This window comes from Passer domesticus, chromosome 32 (genome assembly GCF_036417665.1).
Source record: "Passer domesticus isolate bPasDom1 chromosome 32, bPasDom1.hap1, whole genome shotgun sequence".
Taxonomy (NCBI): Eukaryota; Metazoa; Chordata; class Aves; order Passeriformes; family Passeridae; genus Passer; species Passer domesticus.
The window spans coordinates 1,537,858-1,554,109 of NC_087505.1; the positions used below are offsets into that span (position 1 = coordinate 1,537,858).

The following is a 16,252-nucleotide window of genomic DNA, read 5'->3' on the forward strand; positions in this document are numbered from 1 at the left end:
GCGTGGCCTTGGGGAGGGGGCGGGGTTTTGAGTTGATAACTGCCGAGTGGGCGTGGTTTGCCTGCATGGGCGGGGCGTGCTGTTGATTGATGAGGGATGGGCGTGGCCATGTGTGCACGGCGTGCCTGATGATTGGCTGGCGGCGCAGTAGGCGGGGCTTATCACCGCGGCGCGCTCCCTCCCGCCGCAGCGCGCTGTCCATCAACGCGCTGCGCCTTGCCATTGGCCCGCCCGCCGCTGGCCCCGCCCCTCGCGGCGCTGAGGGCGGGCAGGGGCGTGGCCGGCGCGGCGGACGCGGCGCTGCTGAGGGAGGGTCCCGGCTGAGGGGGGGTCCCGGCCCGGGCGGGTCTGGGGGCTCCGGGCGGCCGCGCTGACCCTGCCCGCCCCAGCCGCCCTCATGCCGCCCACCGTGGCCGTCGTGGGCGGCGGCATCAGCGGCCTGGCCGCCTGCTACCACCTGCTGCGCGCCCCCCGCCCGCCCAAGGTGAGCGTGCGACCCCCGGCCCCCCCCCAATCCATCCCGGGACCCCCGGACCCTCCCCAATCCATCTCGGGACCCCCAGCTCCCCGTCCCTCCCGGTGCCCGCCCCTCCCCGGGGCTCCCGCTCTTCCGGGGCACCCCCCGGGACCCCCCGGTGTCCCCCCCACCCCTGCAGAGACCCCCGGGACCCCCAATTCCTCCAGGACCCCAATTCCCGCGGGGTCCCGGGGGTGACTGGGGGGGTCCCGGTGTTGATTTGGGGTCTCCGTGGTGATTTGGGGTCCCCGTGATGATTTGGGGTTCCGGTGGTGCCCGGGGGTCCCGGGGGTGATTTGGGGTCTCGGGTTGATCGGGGTCCTGGTGCTGACTGGGGGGTCCCGGTTGTGACCGGGGGTCCCGGTGCTGATCCGGGTGTCCCGGTACTGACTGGAGGGTCCCGGTGTTGATTCGGGGGTCCCGGGGGTGATTTGGGGTCCCGGGGTTGATCCCGGTGCTGATCTGGGGGTCCCGGGGGTCGCGGTGCTGATCCGGTGGTCCCGGTGCTGATCTGGGGTCCCGGGGGTGGCAGGGGTCCCGGGGTTGATCCCAGTGTGATCCGGGGTCCTGGTGCTGATTTGGGGTCCCGGGGTTGATCCGGGGGTCCCGGGGTTGATCCGGGGGTCGCGGTGCTGATCCGGGGGTCCCGGGGTTGATCCCGGTGTGATCCGGGGGTCCCGGTGCTGATTTGGGGTTCCGGTGCTGATCCGGGGGTCCCGGGGTTGATCCCGGTGTGATCCGGGGGTCCCGGTGCTGATTTGGGGTTCCGGTGCTGATCCGGGGGTCCCGGGGTTGATCCCGGTGCTGATCCGGGGGTCCCGGTCGTGCCCGGGGGTCCGCAGGTGGTGCTGCTGGAGGCCAGCGGCCGGTTCGGGGGGTGGCTGCAGAGCACGCGGACCCCCGAGGGCGCCGTGTTCGAGCACGGCCCGAGGGGCGTCCGGCCCGCGGGGCCCGCGGGGGCCGAGACCCTGCGCATGGTACGGGGGCTGGGGGCCGGATTTGGGGTGACAGGGGGGTCCCAGGGGGTCTGGGGGTGTTCCCAGGGCTGGTTTGGGGTGATAGAGGGGTCCCAGGGGGTCTGGGGGTGTTCCCAGGGCTGGATTTGGGGTGACAGGGGGGTCCCAGGGGTCTGGGGGTGTTCCCAGGGCTGGATTTGGGGTGACAGGGGGGTCCCAGGGGGTCTGGGGGTGTTCCCAGGGCTGGTTTTGGGGTGATAGAGGGGTCCCTGGGGGGAGCTTGGGGTGTCAGAGGGGGTCCTGGGGGGCTTGGGGGGTCCCTGGGGCTGCTTTTGGGGTGACAGGGGGGTCCCTGGGGTGCTGAGGGATGGTTTGGGGGGTCCCTGGGGCTGGGTTTGGGGTGCCTGGGGGGGCTGGGGGGGTTCCTGGGGTTGGTTTGGGGTGACAGAGGTGTCCCTGGGCTGGTGTTTGGGGGGCTGGGGGGTCCCTGGGGCTGGGTTTGGGGTGACAGAGGGGTCCCTGGGGGGAGCTTGGGATGACAGGGGGGTCCCAGGGGGTCTGGGGGTGTTCCCAGGGCTGGTTTGGGGTGTCAGAGGGGTCCCTGGGTGGGTGCTGGGAGTCCTTGTGGCTGGTTTGGGGTGACGGGGGGGGGGTCCCTGAGGTGCTGAGGGGGGGGGGTTGGGGGTCCCCAGGGCCGGTTTAGGGTGACAGAGAGGTCCTGGGGGGGCTGGGGGGGTCCCTGGGGCTGGATTTGCGGTGACAGAGAGGTTCCTAGGGTTTTAGGAGGTCCCTGGGTGGATGTTGGGGGTCCTGGGCTGGTTTTTGGGGGGCTGGGGTGGGTTTGGAGAAGTCCCTGGGGCTGGGCTTGGGGTGACAGAGGGGTCCCTGGGGTTTGGAAGGGGTTTCTGGCAGAATTTTTGGGGTCCCTGGATGAATCCCTGGGGTCTCTGGGTGAATTTTGGGGTCCCTGGGTGAACATGGGGTCCCGTGTCCCCCGTGGTCCCCGCAGGTGTCGGAGCTGGGGCTGGCCGGTGACATCCTGGCTGTCCCCAGGGACCACCCGGCGGCACGGAACCGCTTCCTGTACCTGGGGGGGGCCCTGCACCCCCTGCCCTCGGGGCTGCGGTGCGTGTCCCCTGTGTCCCCTGTGTCCCCTGTGTCCCCTGTTCCCCCTGTCCCTGGTGTCACCCCTGTGTCCCCTGTGTCCCCAGGCCCGTGCTCCGTGCCGTGCCCCTGTTCCCAGTGTCACCCTGTGTCCCTGTCCCCAGGCCCGTGCTGCGTGCCGTGCCCTCGTTCCCTGGTGCCATTCCCCCCGTTCCCAGTGCCACCCCGCTGTCCCTGTCCCCAATGTCACCCTGTGTCCCCTGTGTCCCCAGGCCGGTGCTGCGTGCCGTGCCCCCGTTCCCAGTGTCTGTCACTGTCACTGTCCCTGTCCCTGTCCCCAGGCCCGTGCTGCGTGCCGTGCCCCCGTTCCCAGTGTCACCCTGCTGTCCCCAATGTCACCCTGTGTCCCCAGGCCGGTGCTGCGTGCCGTGCCCCCGTTCCCGCGGGCCCTGCTCTGGAGCGCTCTGCGGGATCTGCTGACCCCGCGGGGGACGGGCCCTGACGAGAGCGCCCACGCCTTCGCCCGGCGCCGCTTCGGGCCCGAGGTGGGTGCGGACCCCCCGAGCCCCCCAAAACCCCCTGAACCACCCCAGAACCACCCAGAGCCCCCCAAAACCCCCTGGAACCACCCCCAGAACCCCCTGGAACCACCCCCAGAACCCCGCAAAACCCCCCGGAACCCCCCAGAACCCCCTGAACCACCCCAGAACCACCCAGAGCCCCCCAAAACCCCCTGGAACCACCCCCAGAGCCCCCCAAAACCCCCTGGAACCACCCCCAGAACGCCCCAGAACCCCCTGGAACCACCCCAGAACCACCCAGAACCCCCAGAGACCCCCAAACCCCCCTGAACCACCCCCAGAACCCCCCAGAACCACCCCCAGAACCCCCCAGAACCCCCCCAGAACCCCCAGAACCCCCTGGAACCACCCCCAGAACCTCCCAAAACATCACACCCCAAAACATCACCACACCCCCACAAAAAATTCCCGTAACCATCTCCAGAACCACCCTGAAAATCCCACAGAACCATCCCCAGAACCCCCAAAACACCATCACCCCCACAAAAAATCCCCACAAACACCCCCAAAATCCCCCAGAACCCCCAAAAACAGCATCACCCCCCCGAAACACCATCACACCCCAGAACCCCCCGCAGCCCTGATAACCCCAAAACCCCAATAATCCCCCAAAGCCCCCACCCCAAACCCCGATAGCTGCACCCCAAAGCCCCACCCGGCCTTATCGGGGCCTCCCTGCCGTGGGTGGGGTCCCACTGTCACTGTCCCTGTCACTGTCCCTGTCCCTGTATCACTGTCCCTGTGTCCCCCAGGTGGCCGTGGATAGCCAGGCCCTGTCCCCATTGTCCCTGTCTGTCCCCCAGGTGGCCGAGGTGGCCATGGGCAGCCTGTGCCTGTCACTGTGTCACTGTCCCTGTGTCCCTGTGTCATTGTCACTGTATCACTGTCCCTGTGTCCCTGTGTCCCCAGGTGGCCGAGGTGGCCATGGGCAGCCTGTGCCTGTCACTGTGTCACTGTCCCTGTGTCCCTGTGTCATTGTCACTGTATCACTGTCACTGTCCCTGTCTGTCCCCCAGGTGGCCAAGGTGGCCATGGGCAGCCTGTGCCTGTCACTGTGTCACTGTCCCTGTCACCAGGTGGCCGAGCTGGCCGTGGACTCGCTGTGCCAGGGGGTGTTTGCAGGGACAGCCAGCCACTGTCACTGTGTCCCTGTCACTGTGTCACTGTTCCTGTGTCACTGTCACTGTCCCTGTCCCTGTGTCCCTGTGTCCCCAGGTGGCCGAGCTGGCCGTGGACTCGCTGTGCCGGGGGGTGTTTGCCGGGGACAGCCGGGCCCTGAGCGTGCGCAGCTGCTTCCCCGCGCTGTTCCAGGCCGAGAGACAGCGGGGCTCTGTCCTGCTGGGGCTGGCACTGCCACACGGTGGGGACACTGCTGGGGACACTGCTGGGGACAGTGGGGACACTGCTGGGGCTGGCACTGCCACACGGTGGGGACACTGCTGGGGACACTGCTGGGGACAGTGGGGACACTGCTGGGGCTGGCACTGCCACACGGTGGGGGACACTGCTGGGGACACTGCTGGGGACAGTGGGGACACTGCTGGGGCTGGCACTGCCACACGGTGGGGACACTGGGGACATTGCTGGGGCTGGCACTGCTGGGGCTGTCCTGCTGGGGCTGGCACTGCCACACGGTGGGACACTGCAGGAACACTGCTGGGGCTGGCGCTGGCATCTGGCGGGCACAGGGACAGAGGGACACCACGGGGACCCCCAGGTGCCACCCCTTGGACGGGTCCATCCTATGGGGCTGAGACAGGGGACACCGTGGGGGGCTGGGGACAGGATGGGGACACTCCCGGGCTGGGGACACATGGGGCTGGGGACAGGGTGGTGACACATGGGGCTGGGGACAGGATGGGGACACATGGGATCCAGCGAGGGCTGGCACGGGGGACACCGCGGGGCCGGGACAGGGGACACCGCAGGGACACCGCGGGTCCCCCCGCGCGTTGTCACGTTGTCGCCGCGGGTGTCGCCGCAGGTGTGGCCGCAGGTGACAGCGAGGCGGGGCCGCCGGCGGGGCTGGCAGGGCGGGCTCGGGCCGAGCGCTGGAGCCAGTGGTCGCTGCGGGGCGGGATGGAGTCCCTGGCGCGCGCCTTGGTGGCCTTCGTGTCCCCGCGCGGCGCCGAGCTGCGCTGCCACTCGCCCCTGACGCACCTGGGCCGCCACCGCGGCCGCTGGCAGGTGAGGACACTGCGGTGCCACCCCCTCCCTGCGTCCCCGTCCCGCTCTCCACCCCCTGCCACCGTGCTGTCCCCTCCCCGGTGTCCCTTGGGTCCCTTCCCGGTGTCACCCGGGTCCCCCTCCCGCTCTCCATCCCCCCACCCGTGTCCCCCAGCCCCCACTGCTCTCTGTCCCCTCCCCGGTGTCCCCAAGTCACCCGGACCTGTCCCCAGTGCCCCTTGGGGGGATTCCCAGTCACTCGACCCCCTCCCCAATGTCCCAAATGTCCCACTGCCCCCAGTCCTCTCCCCATTGCCCCCCGTGCCCCCAGTTCTGTTCCCAGTGTCCCCAGTGCTGTCCCCATTGCCCCCAGTGCCCCCAGTCCCCTGTCCAGCGTCCCCAGTCCCTCTAGTGTCCCCTCCTCAGTGCCCCCAGTCTCCTCCCCAGTGCCCCCAGTCTCCTCCCCATTGCCCCCAGTGTCCCCAGCCCCCTCCCGAGTGCCCCCAGTCCTGTCCCCAGCCCCCTCCCCAGTGTCCCCAGTGCCCCCAGTGTCCCCAGTCCTCTCCCCAGTCTCCCCAGTGTCCCCAGTCCTGTTCCCAATGCCCCCATTGCCCCCAGCCCCCTCCTCAGTGTCCCCATTGCCCCCACCCCTGTCCCCAGTCCCCTCCCCAGTGTCCCCAGCCCCTTCCCCAGTGTCCCCATTGTCCCCACCCCTGTCCCCAGTCCCCTCCCCAGTGTCCCCAGCCCCTTCCCCAGTGTCCCCATTGTCCCCAGCCCTGTCCCCAGTCCCCTCCCCAGTGTCCCCAGCCCCTTCCCCAGTGTCCCCATTGCCCCCAGTCCCCTCCCCAGTGTCCCCAGCCCCTTCCCCAGTGTCCCCGCTGTGTCCCCAGCTCACGCTGCCCGATGCCACCCTCTCGGCCGATCACGTTGTCAGCGCCCTCCCGGCCTCAGGTAGGGCAGCGCGGGGCGGGGGGGTCCCGCGGTGTCCCCGCGGTGTCCCCGCGCCGGGCTGATGTCGCCGCTGTCCCCAGCGCTGGCGCGGGCGCTGCCGGCCGAGGCGGAGCCGCTGGCCCGGGAGCTCCGCGCGATCCCGGCCGCCTCCGTGGCCGTGGTCAACCTGCAGTACGAGGGGGCCGCGCTGCCCGTCACGGTGAGGGCTCCCCGCGCTGTCCCCGCGCTGTCCCCGCGCTGTCCCCGCTGTCCCCGGGCCCGCGGTGACCCCGGCTCGCCCCCCGCAGGGCTTTGGCCACCTGGTGCCATCCTCCGAGGACCCGGCGCTCCTGGGCGTCGTCTACGACTCGGTGGCGTTCCCGGAGCACGACGGGACCCCCGCGACCCCCGGGACCCCCTCGCTGCGGCTGACGGTGGGGACAGCGGGGGGGGACACTGGGGACACTGAGGGGGTGACAAGAGGAGGTTTTGGGGGGCTGATGGTGTCCCCCACGTGATGGTGGGACCCCCTTGCTGTGGCGCACAGGGGGACACTGGGCACACCAGGGGGGTGACAGGAGTGATTTGGGGGGCTGATGCTGGGTGACATCGGGGGGCTCACAGTGGGTGACATTACGGACACTGTGGGTGTCCCAGGGCTGATTTGGGGAGGTGACATTGAGTGACCCTGGGGACACTGGGTGTCACAGAGGTGATTTTGGAGGGGGGGGGGGTGGCACTGAGTGGCCCTGGGGACACTGTGGGTGTCAGGGGTGATTTTGGGGGGACTCAGGGGGGTGACACTGGGAGGAGGTGGCCCTGGGGACACTGTGGGTGTCAGGGCTGATTTTGGGGGGCTGGCTGTGGCTGTGGGTGGCCCTGGGGACACTGTGGGTGTCCCAGCACTGATTCTGGGGAGGTGACATTGGGTGGCCCTGGGGACACTGTGGGTGTCCCAGGGCTGTTTTTGGGGCGCTGGCTGTGGCTGTGGGTGGCCCTGGGGACACCGTGGGTGTCAGGGCTGATTGTGGGGCGCTGGCGGTGTCCCCAGGTGATGCTGGGCGGGGCCTGGTTCCGGCAGAGCTTTGGGGACCCCGCGCTGGTGGCCCCGGAGCTGCTGCTGCGCCGGGCACGGGCGGCCGTGAGCGACCACCTGGGGCTGGCCGGGACCCCCGCCCGCGCCATCGTCAGGGTGCAGCAGGTGGGGACACGGGGTGACACCGGGGCTCTGGCTGGGTGACAGTTGGGGGGGCTCTGGGTGGGTGACGTTTGGCAGGGGCTCACATTTTGTGGGAGTTCTGGGTGGGTGGCACTTGGCAGGGGGTGACATTTCACGGGGTTCTGGGTGGGTGGCACTTGGCAGGGGGTGACATTTCACGGGGTTCTGGGTGGGTGGCACTTGGCAGGGGGTGACATTTCACGGGGTTCTGGGTGGGTGGCACTTCGGGGGAAGGCTCTGGGTGGGTGACATTTGGGGGGGGTGACTTTCGGGGGAGATTCTGGGTGGGTGACACTTGGGGGGACTCTGGGTGGGTGAAACATTGGGGAGAGGCTCTGGGTGGGTGACATTTGGAGGGGGGTGACATTTCAGGGGGATTCTGGGTGGGTGAAACATTGGGTAGGGGGGTGACACTTGGAAGGGGTTCAGGGTGGGTGACATTTTGGGGTGGCTCAGGGTGGGTGACACTTTGGGGTGGCTCAGGGTGGGTGACACTCCGGGGGGCTCTCAGGGGCTCACCTGTGTCCCCCCTCCCCATTTTTCCCAGGACTGCATCCCCCAGTACACGCTGGGGCACTGGGAGCGCCTCGGTGAGTGTGGCGGGGCTGGGGGTGCCCCTGTCCCCGGGGGGGGGGGCTCTGCTGTGCCCAGCTGTCCCCAGAGTGTCCCCAGCTGCCGTCGCTGTCCCCCCAGAGCGCATCCAGCGCTTCCTGAAGGAGCAGGAGCTGCCCCTGAGCCTCATCGGCGCCTCCTACTCCGGGGTCTCCGTCAACGACTGCATCGCCAGCGCCAAGGCGGCCGCGGCGCGGATTTTGGGGTCCCTCCCCGAGCCCTGACCCCCCCATCGATCCCCGACCCCCTCTGCAGCCCCGGGGGGGGTCTCCTGAATCCGCCGGCGTAGGACAAAATGATTTTTTTTTTTAATTGAAAAAAACCCTTTTTGGAAAGGTGCAGGGAGCGGCTCATAAATAGAATAAATACCCGCGCGCCCCTCGGGGACCCCAGACCCACCGCGGGGGGGGCCCAGCCCCGTGTCCCCCCCCGGGGGCGTCCCTGTGTCCCTCTGGGGGTGTCCCCCGGGGGTGTCCCCGTGTCCCTGTCCCCCCAGCCCAGAGTCCCCCCTTGGCCCGGGGGTGGCGATGTGGGGCTCAGGGCGGGGGTGCCACGCTCTGGTTGCCCCCCCCCGCTGTCACCGTCCCCTCGCGCTGTCCCCTCGCTGTCCCCTCCGCTCGGGGCGGGGCCGCGCTGCCGTTGCCGCCCAGGGGCGGGCGGGGAGGCGACAGCGACAAGGCCAGCGGGGGCAGGTCCCCGCGGGGGGGCTTGCGCAGCATCTCCTGGCGGAAGCGGCTCTGGGGGGCGCGGGGGCGGCCGCGGGGGTCGCAGCCGATGTCGGCCGTCAGGTTGGTGTAGAGCGGGCGCAGCTCCCGCGCCAGCAGCGCGTAGCTCAGCGAGTTCATCCCGTCCTGCGTCCACGTGCGCTGCGTCCGCACCAGCAGGTCGAACCTGGGGACGCGGCCCGCGTGTCACCGCTGTCCCCAGGGTCCCCTCCGAGCCCCCCCGAGCCCCCCCAGCCCGCACCTGTGCGGGTTCTCCTCGTTGCCTTTGTCGCTCTTGTGTTTGACCATCTTGTAGTGGCCGATGGAGACGGGCGGGCGGGAGATCTTCATCCCGGCCAGGCGCACCCTGCGGGGACAGCGACACTGCCACCGGGCGGGGACAGCGACAGCGACACTGCCACCGGGCGGGGACAGCGACAGCGACAGCGCCGGGGCGGGGCCGGGGCGCTGGGACAGCCCCCGTGGCCCCAGCGGTGGGGACACAAATATGGGGACAGCGAGGAGGGAGGGTCACGGTGTCACCCTGAGAGGGGAACAGGGCCAGCCCCAGGGTGGCCCTCAGGGGGACAGGACAGCTCCGAGGTGGCAGCGACAGCCACCACACAGTGTCATCATCACCATGTCACCCTGGGGGGACAGGGCATGGGGACATCCCTGTGTCCCCTCCCCCTCAATGTGACAGGACACCCCCCATGTCCCCCCCGCAGGGCAATGTCACACCCCTCATGTCCCCCACCAGGACAATGTCACCCCCCTCGTGTCCCCCCCCAGGATAATGTCACCCCCTCATGTCCCCCCACCCAGGGTGACAGGTCACCCCTTTTGTCCCCCCAGGGCAATGTCACACCCCTCATGTCCCCCTCAAAGTGATGTCACACCCTCTGTGCCCCCCAAGGTGACAGAACACACCCCGTGTCCCCCCCAGCTCGGTGGGCACACGATGCCACCCCACCAAGTGCCACCCCCCCGTGCTGTGGCAGTGTCCCCAAGCTGTCCCCTGGCTGTCCCCAAGCTGTCCCCAGCCCTACCTGGTGGCGATGTCATCGTCCTCTCCCCCCCAGCCCCAGTACTCGTTGGGGAACCCGTTGATCTTCATGTACTGGTCGGGGGTCAGCGCCGAGACCCCCCCGAAATACTGCGGGTAGGGCAGGCTGGGGACACAGGGGACACTGAGCTGCTGTCCCCAGCCGTCCCCGGGCTGTCCCCGAGGGCGTGGCTCACCTGTAGCCGAATTTGTTCATGGCCACGGAGGCGTGTTTGGGGTTCCAGGGGTCGCAGGTGTACAGGTTGTGGTCGTTCTCGGGGATCAGGTCCACGTCGTGCAGGAACAGGCAGTCCCAGTCCTCGTCCTTCAGGGCCTCCTTCACGCCCACGTTCAGCAGCTTGGCACGGTTAAACGTGCAGTTCCCGGCCTGGGGACACCCCAAAATGTCCTGGGGTCACCCCAAAATGTCCTGGGGTCACCCCAAAATCTCCTGGGGTCACCCCAAACCATCCCCACTGAACCATTCCCACTGAACCATCCCCTAAATCTCTAAACCATCCCTTTGCCCCCACGTTCAGCAGCTTGGCTTGGTTAAACGTGCAGTTCCCGGCCTGGGGACACCCCAAAATGTCCTGGGGACACCCCAAAATCTCCTGGAGTCACCCCAAACCATCCCCACTGAATCATCCCCTCTAAACCATCCCCTTACCCCCACGTTCAGCTTGGCCCGGTTAAACGTGCAGTTCCCAGCCTGGGGACCCCCTAAAATGTCCTGGGGTCACCCCAAAATCTCCTGGGGTCACCCCAAAACCTCCCCACTGAACCATCCCCTAAATCTCTAAATCATCCCTTCACGCCCACGTTCAGCAGCTTGGCGCGGTTAAACGTGCAGTTCCCGGCCTGGGGACACCCCAAAATGTCCTGGGGTCACCCCAAAAGGTCCTGGGGTCACCCCAAACCACCTCTAACCCTCCCTGGGCACCCTCTCCCAACAGACTCAAACCACCTTTGGAATCCCCCAAAACACCTCAAACCACCCTGGGGACGCCCTAAAACACCCTAGGGACCCCACAAACCTCCCTGGGGACCCCTCAAATCTCCTCAAACCGACCTGGGGACCCCTCAAACTCTCCTGAAGACCCCCAAACCCCCTCAGGGACCCCCAAACACCCCTGGGGATCCCCCAAAGCCCCCTGAGGACCCCCTAAACCACCTCAAACCACCCTGGGGACCTCCCAAAACACCTCAACCCCCCTGAGGACCCCTCAAACCCCCCTGGGGAGCCCCCAAACCCCCCTGGTGACCCCCAAACCACCTTGGGGATGCCCCAAACCACCTCAAACCCCCCTGGGGACCCCTCAAACCCCCCTGGTGACCCTCAAACCACCTTGGGGACGCCCCAAACCACCTCAAACCACCCCCTAAACCACCTCAAACCCCCCTGAGGACCCCCTAAACCACCTCAAACCCCCCCGGGGACCTTCAAATCCCCCTGGGGACCCCCCAAACCCCCTCTAGACACCCCCACACCCCCCTGGAGACCCCTCAAACCCCCCCTGAGGACCCCCCAAACCCCCCCGGTGACCCTTCAACCCCCCCGGTGACCCCCACACCCCCCTGGGACCCCTCAAACCCCCCACAGGACCTCCCAGAACACCTCGACTCCCCCTGAGGACCCCTCAAACCACCCTGAGGACCCCCCAAACCACCTCAAACCCCCCCTGGGTACCCCCAAACCCCCCCGGGGACCTTTGAATCCCCCTGGGGACCCCCCAAACAACCTTGGGGACACCCTAAATCACCTCAAACCACCTTAGGGACCACTCAAACCACCCTGGGGACCCTCAAACCCCCCATGGGACCTCCCAGAACACCTCAAAACCCCCCCTGAGGACCCCTCAAACCCTCCTGGGGACCCCCCCAAACCACTTCAAAACCCCTTGAGGACCCCCCAAACCCCCCTGGGGACCCCTCAAAACCCCCTGGGGACCCCCCAAACCACCTTGGGGACGCCCCAAACCACCTCAAACCCCCCCCTAAACCACCTCAAACCCCCCTGAGGACCCCTCAAACCCCCCCTGGTGACCCCCTAAACCACCCCAAACCCCCCCGGGGACCTTCAAATCCCCCTGGGGACCCCTCAAACCCCCTCTAGACACCCCCACACCCCCCTGGTGACCCCCAAACCCCCCCCGGGTACCCCCACGCCCCTCAGGGCACCTGGTGCACCACGTAGATGCCGTAGTGCAGCTGCTGGCGCTGCAGGAAGGGGTGCAGGTAGTAGAGCAGGTGGCCCAGGTGGGCCTCGCGGTGGCGGTGGGGGACGATGACGGCGGTGCGCGAGCGCGCCTCGCACTGGGGGGGCCGGTAGCGCCCCCCCCGCTGCACCCCCGGGTTCTTGGCCCGGATCTGCTCCAGCGACGGCGCCCGCGAGAAGGAGACGGCCAGGGGGCCCACTGCGGGGGAGGGGCAGTGAGGGGGGTGGGGGGCACTGGGGGGGGCACTGGGGGGGGCATTGAGAGGGGCTGAGGGGCAGTGGGGGGCACTGGGGGGGCATTGGGGGGGGGCACTGGGAGAGGCTGGGGGGGCAACTGGGGGCCCACTGCGGGGGAGGGGCAGTGAGGGGGAGTGGGGGGGCTGGGGGGGGGCACTGAGAGGGGCTGAGGGGCAGTGGGGGGCACTGGGAGAGGCTGGGGGGGCAACTGGGGGGGTTTGGGGGCACTGGGAGGGGCATTGAGAGGGGCTGAGGGGCAGTGGGGGGCACTGGGGGGGCATTGGGGGGGGCACTGGGAGAGGCTCGGGGGGCAACTGGGGGCCCACTGCGGGGGAGGGGTGCTCAGGGGGCTGGGGGGGCAGTGGGGGGCACTGGGAGGGGCATTGAGAGGGGCTGGAGGGGGCACTGGGAGGGGCTGGGTGGCAACTGGGGGGCACTGGGAGGTGCACTGAGAGGGGCTGAGGGGCAGTGGGGGGGCATTAGGGGGGGCACTGGGAGAGGCTCGGAGGGCAACTGGGGGCCCACTGCGGGGGAGGGGTACTCAGGGGGGTGGGTGGCAACTGGGGGCACTGGGGGGGGCACTGAGAGGGGCTGGGGGGGCACTGGGGGGCACTGGGAGGGGCTGGGTGGCAACTGGGGGGCACTGGGAGGGGCATTGAGAGGGGCTGAGGGGCAGTGGGGGGCACTGGGGGGGCACTGGAAAGGGTTGGGTGGCAACTGGGGGGGCACTGGAGGAGCGTTGAGAGGGGCTGGAGGCACTGGGGGGGGGCAACTGGGGGGGCTGGGGGGCACTGAGAGGGACTGAGGGGTAACTGGGGTGGGCACTCAGAGGGGCTGGGGGGCAACTGGGGGGGTTTGGGGGCACTGGGGACAAGTGGGAGGGGCTGGGGGGCAACTGGAGGGGCTGTGAGGGGAACTGGGGGGGGCACTTGGGGGGGCTTGGGGGCACTGAGAGGGGCTGGGGGGGCATTTGGAGGGGGCACTGAGAGGGGCTGGGGACACTGGGGGGGGGGTAACTGGGAGCACTGAGGAGGCACTGGAAGGGGCTGGGGGACAACCGGGGGGGGTGGGGGTAACTGGGAGTGCTGGGGGGGCACTGGGAGGGGCTGGGGGTCTCCCCTCAATGCCCCAAACGGCTGGGGGGGGCAACTGGCCCAGACTGGGCCGGCTCCTTCCCGGGACAGGGCCGGGATGGGGGGGGGAAGGGAACCGGTTCGACCGGTTCTTCCGCCCGGGGAAAGGTCGGCTCCTTCCCGGGAGCGCCGGGAGCCGGCTCTGTCCCGGGGGGAGCCGGCTCTGTCCCGGGGGGAGCCGGCTCTGTCCCGGGAGGAGCCGGCTCTGTCCCGGGGGGGAGCCGGCTCTGTCCCGGGAGGGGCCGGCTCTGTCCCGGGGGGAGCCGGCTCTGTCCCGGGGGGAGCCGGTTCTGTCCCGGGGGGAGCCGGCTCTGTCCCGGGAGGGGCCGGCTCTGTCCCGGGGGGAGCCGGTTCTGTCCCGGGGGGAGCCGGCTCTGTCCCGGGGGGAGCCGGTTCTGTCCCGGGAGGAGCCGGTTCTGTCCCGGGGGGGGCCGGCTCTGTCCCGGGGGGGAGCCGGTTCTGTCCCGGGAGGAGCCGGTTCTGTCCCGGGAGGAGCCGGTTCTGTCCCGGGGGGGGCCGGCTCTGTCCCGGGGGGAGCCGGTTCTGTCCCGGGAGGAGCCGGTTCTGTCCCGGGGGGGGCCGGCTCTGTCCCGGAAGGAGCCGGTTCTGTCCCGGGGGGAGCCGGCTCTGTCCCGGGGGGAGCCGGTTCTGTCCCGGGGGGAGCCGGCTCTGTCCCGGGAGGGGCCGGCTCTGTCCCGGGGGGAGCCGGTTCTGTCCCGGGGGGAGCCGGCTCTGTCCCGGGAGGGGCCGGCTCTGTCCCGGAAGGAGCCGGTTCTGTCCCGGGGGGGGCCGGTTCTGTCCCGGGAGGAGCCGGTTCTGTCCCGGGGGGGGGCCGGCTCTGTCCCGGGGGGAGCCGGCTCTGTCCCGGGAGGGGCCGGCTCTGTCCCGGGGGGGGGCCGGCTCTGTCCCGGGGGGGGCCGGCTCTGTCCCGGAAGGAGCCGGTTCTGTCCCGGGGGGGGGCCGGTTCTGTCCCGGGAGGAGCCGGTTCTGTCCCGGGGGGAGCCGGCTCTGTCCCGGGGGGGGCCGGCTCTGTCCCGGGAGGAGCCGGTTCTGTCCCGGGGGGAGCCGGCTCTGTCCCGGGGGGGGCCGGCTCTGTCCCGGGAGGAGCCGGTTCTGTCCCGGGGGGGGCCGGTTCTGTCCCGGGAGGAGCCGGTTCTGTCCCGGGGGGAGCCGGCTCTGTCCCGGGGGGAGCCGGCTCTGTCCCGGGAGGGGCCGGCTCTGTCCCGGGAGGGGCCGGTTCTGTCCCGGGAGGGGCCGGCTCTGTCCCGGGGGGAGCCGGTTCTCACCGGGGGAGCGGGGCTGGAGCCGGCTCTTTACCGGGGGAGGGGCGGCACCGCTTCCTCCTCCCACGGGGAGGGGTCGCTCCCCGCTCCTTCCCCCCCGCGGGAACGAACCCGAGCCCCTCGGGGGTCTCCGTTCCCTCCCTCGGGGGATCCCCGGTTCCTCCCCTCTCCCCGGTTTCCACCTCGATGCTCTCCGTTCCCCTCCCGGTCCCTCCGGTTCCCCTCCGGTTCTCACCGAGGAACGGCGATCTCTCCGGGCAGAACGGCAGCGGCCGTGCGGGGTCCGGCGGCTCGGCGGCGCCGCTCCCGGTAGCGAGCGCGGGCCCCGACGCGGCTGAGGTTGGCGTACACGTCGTGGGGCCGGGAATAATCCACGGCGGGACCGGCGGAGCGGGCGAAGAGCGCCGTGAGGTTCCGGAACCCGCCCAGCGAGAAATAGGCCACGAAGGCGAACTGGCACCCGACCAGCAGCGCCAGCGAGCACGGCCGCTCCAGCAGCCGCCGCAGCATCGCGGGGGCCGCCCGGTCTTACCGGAGAGCCGCCCGCTTTACCGGGGAGCCGCCCGGTGTTACCGGAGAGCCGCCCGGTGCTACCGGAGCGCCGCCCGAGCGGCCCGGGGCAGCATGGCGGGGGCTCCGGGGCTGCGGGACAGAGGGGACGGGGTTTGGAGCGGCACCGGGAGGTGGAGCGGGCCCGCTCCGGTACCGGTTCAGCCCAGTCCGGTACCGGTTCTGCCCAATCCGGTACCGGTCCGGCCCAATCCGGTCCCGGTTCTGCCTCCCCCACCGAGCACCGCCGGTGCGGCCTCACCCCGGTACCGCTCCGCGCTCTCCCCGGTGCTCCCGGTCCCGGCCCGAGGCCGGTGCTGCCCCCGCCCGCTCCCGGTACCGGCTCCCCGCTCCGGCCCAGCCCCGCTCCCGGTCCTGCCCCCCCCGGGCAGCGCCCCCGGCCCCGCTCCGCTCCCGGTACCTGCCCGGGCCCGGCTCAGCCCCGCCCGCCCGCCGCCATCTTGGAGCGGAGGGCGCGGCGTGATGACGTCACGGGGCGGGGGCGCGGCGGGGGCGCGCTCCGGGCGGGCGGGGGGCGGGCGGGGAGAACCGGGGGGGTCCCGAGGGGGCTCCGGAGCCGCTCGGTGACCCCGGGGCGGGGCGCGGAGCCCGCAACGACCCGGGACAGCCCGAGAGGGCGTGGTCTGTGTCGGCTCCGCCCTGAGGGGCGTGGTCTCACTGGGCGCCGTCGCCGTGGCAACCGCGCCTTGCCCCGCCCCTCCGTATAATTTTTTACTTTATTGGTGACGTCACGAAGAGACCGCGCTGTGATTGGGCGCGGGTTCGGTGGGGGCGTGTCCGCGCCACGTGCGTGGCCTTTTCCAGTGGCGGCTTTGTACGCATGCGCACCGTGTCTGCCCACACCCGTCATGGCGGCGCCCGCAGCTGCCCTTGCCCTTCCCAGCCGCGGCGCTCCCGCCCCGAGCACGCGATGGCGGCACACCTGCCCACACCCACCAAAGGGCCGCTCACTGCGCCTGCCCTTCCCGGCCACGGCG

The 16,252-nt window shown here is 70.3% G+C and overlaps 2 protein-coding genes across 3 annotated transcripts; one reads left to right on the forward strand and one right to left on the reverse strand.

Annotated features, from left to right (window-relative positions):
• Positions 1-251: 251 nt before the first annotated feature.
• PPOX (protoporphyrinogen oxidase) lies at positions 252-8,423 on the forward strand. 2 transcript variants are annotated; one of them, XM_064401555.1, is made up of 12 exons: positions 253-484; positions 1,360-1,494; positions 2,483-2,598; positions 2,990-3,122; positions 4,374-4,518; positions 5,143-5,345; positions 6,215-6,275; positions 6,356-6,474; positions 6,563-6,688; positions 7,306-7,455; positions 8,021-8,063; positions 8,167-8,423. In XM_064401555.1, exons 1-12 carry the CDS (start codon positions 398-400, stop codon positions 8,307-8,309), a joined length of 1,461 nt encoding a protein of 486 aa, XP_064257625.1. In that variant the 5' UTR covers positions 253-397; the 3' UTR covers positions 8,310-8,423. The 2 variants fall into 2 exon arrangements, with proteins under 2 accessions (XP_064257626.1, XP_064257625.1); XM_064401556.1 differs by lacking the exons at positions 6,215-6,275; positions 6,356-6,474 and having other exon boundaries at positions 252-484.
• B4GALT3 (beta-1,4-galactosyltransferase 3) lies at positions 8,372-15,884 on the reverse strand. The gene is given in 8 exon segments (XM_064401558.1): positions 8,372-8,976; positions 9,052-9,156; positions 9,839-9,961; positions 10,032-10,222; positions 12,016-12,251; positions 14,941-15,013; positions 15,015-15,347; positions 15,676-15,884. Coding segments are annotated over 7 exon segments (1,284 nt in total). The 5' UTR covers positions 15,216-15,347; positions 15,676-15,884; the 3' UTR covers positions 8,372-8,621.
• Between the last annotated feature and the right edge of the window lie 368 nt (positions 15,885-16,252).

What these genes read in the sequence shown, in the direction of transcription:
- PPOX (XM_064401555.1), top strand. Translation starts at nt 398, where the DNA reads ATGCCGCCCACCGTGGCCGTCGTGGGCGGCGGCATCAGCGGCCTGGCC. An exon ending in CCATCGTCAGGGTGCAGCAG is followed by an intron (nt 7,456 to 8,020) that starts GTGGGGACACGG and finishes CATTTTTCCCAG; the next exon opens with GACTGCATCCCCCAGTACAC. An exon ending in GGGGCACTGGGAGCGCCTCG is followed by an intron (nt 8,064 to 8,166) that starts GTGAGTGTGGCG and finishes CTGTCCCCCCAG; the next exon opens with AGCGCATCCAGCGCTTCCTG.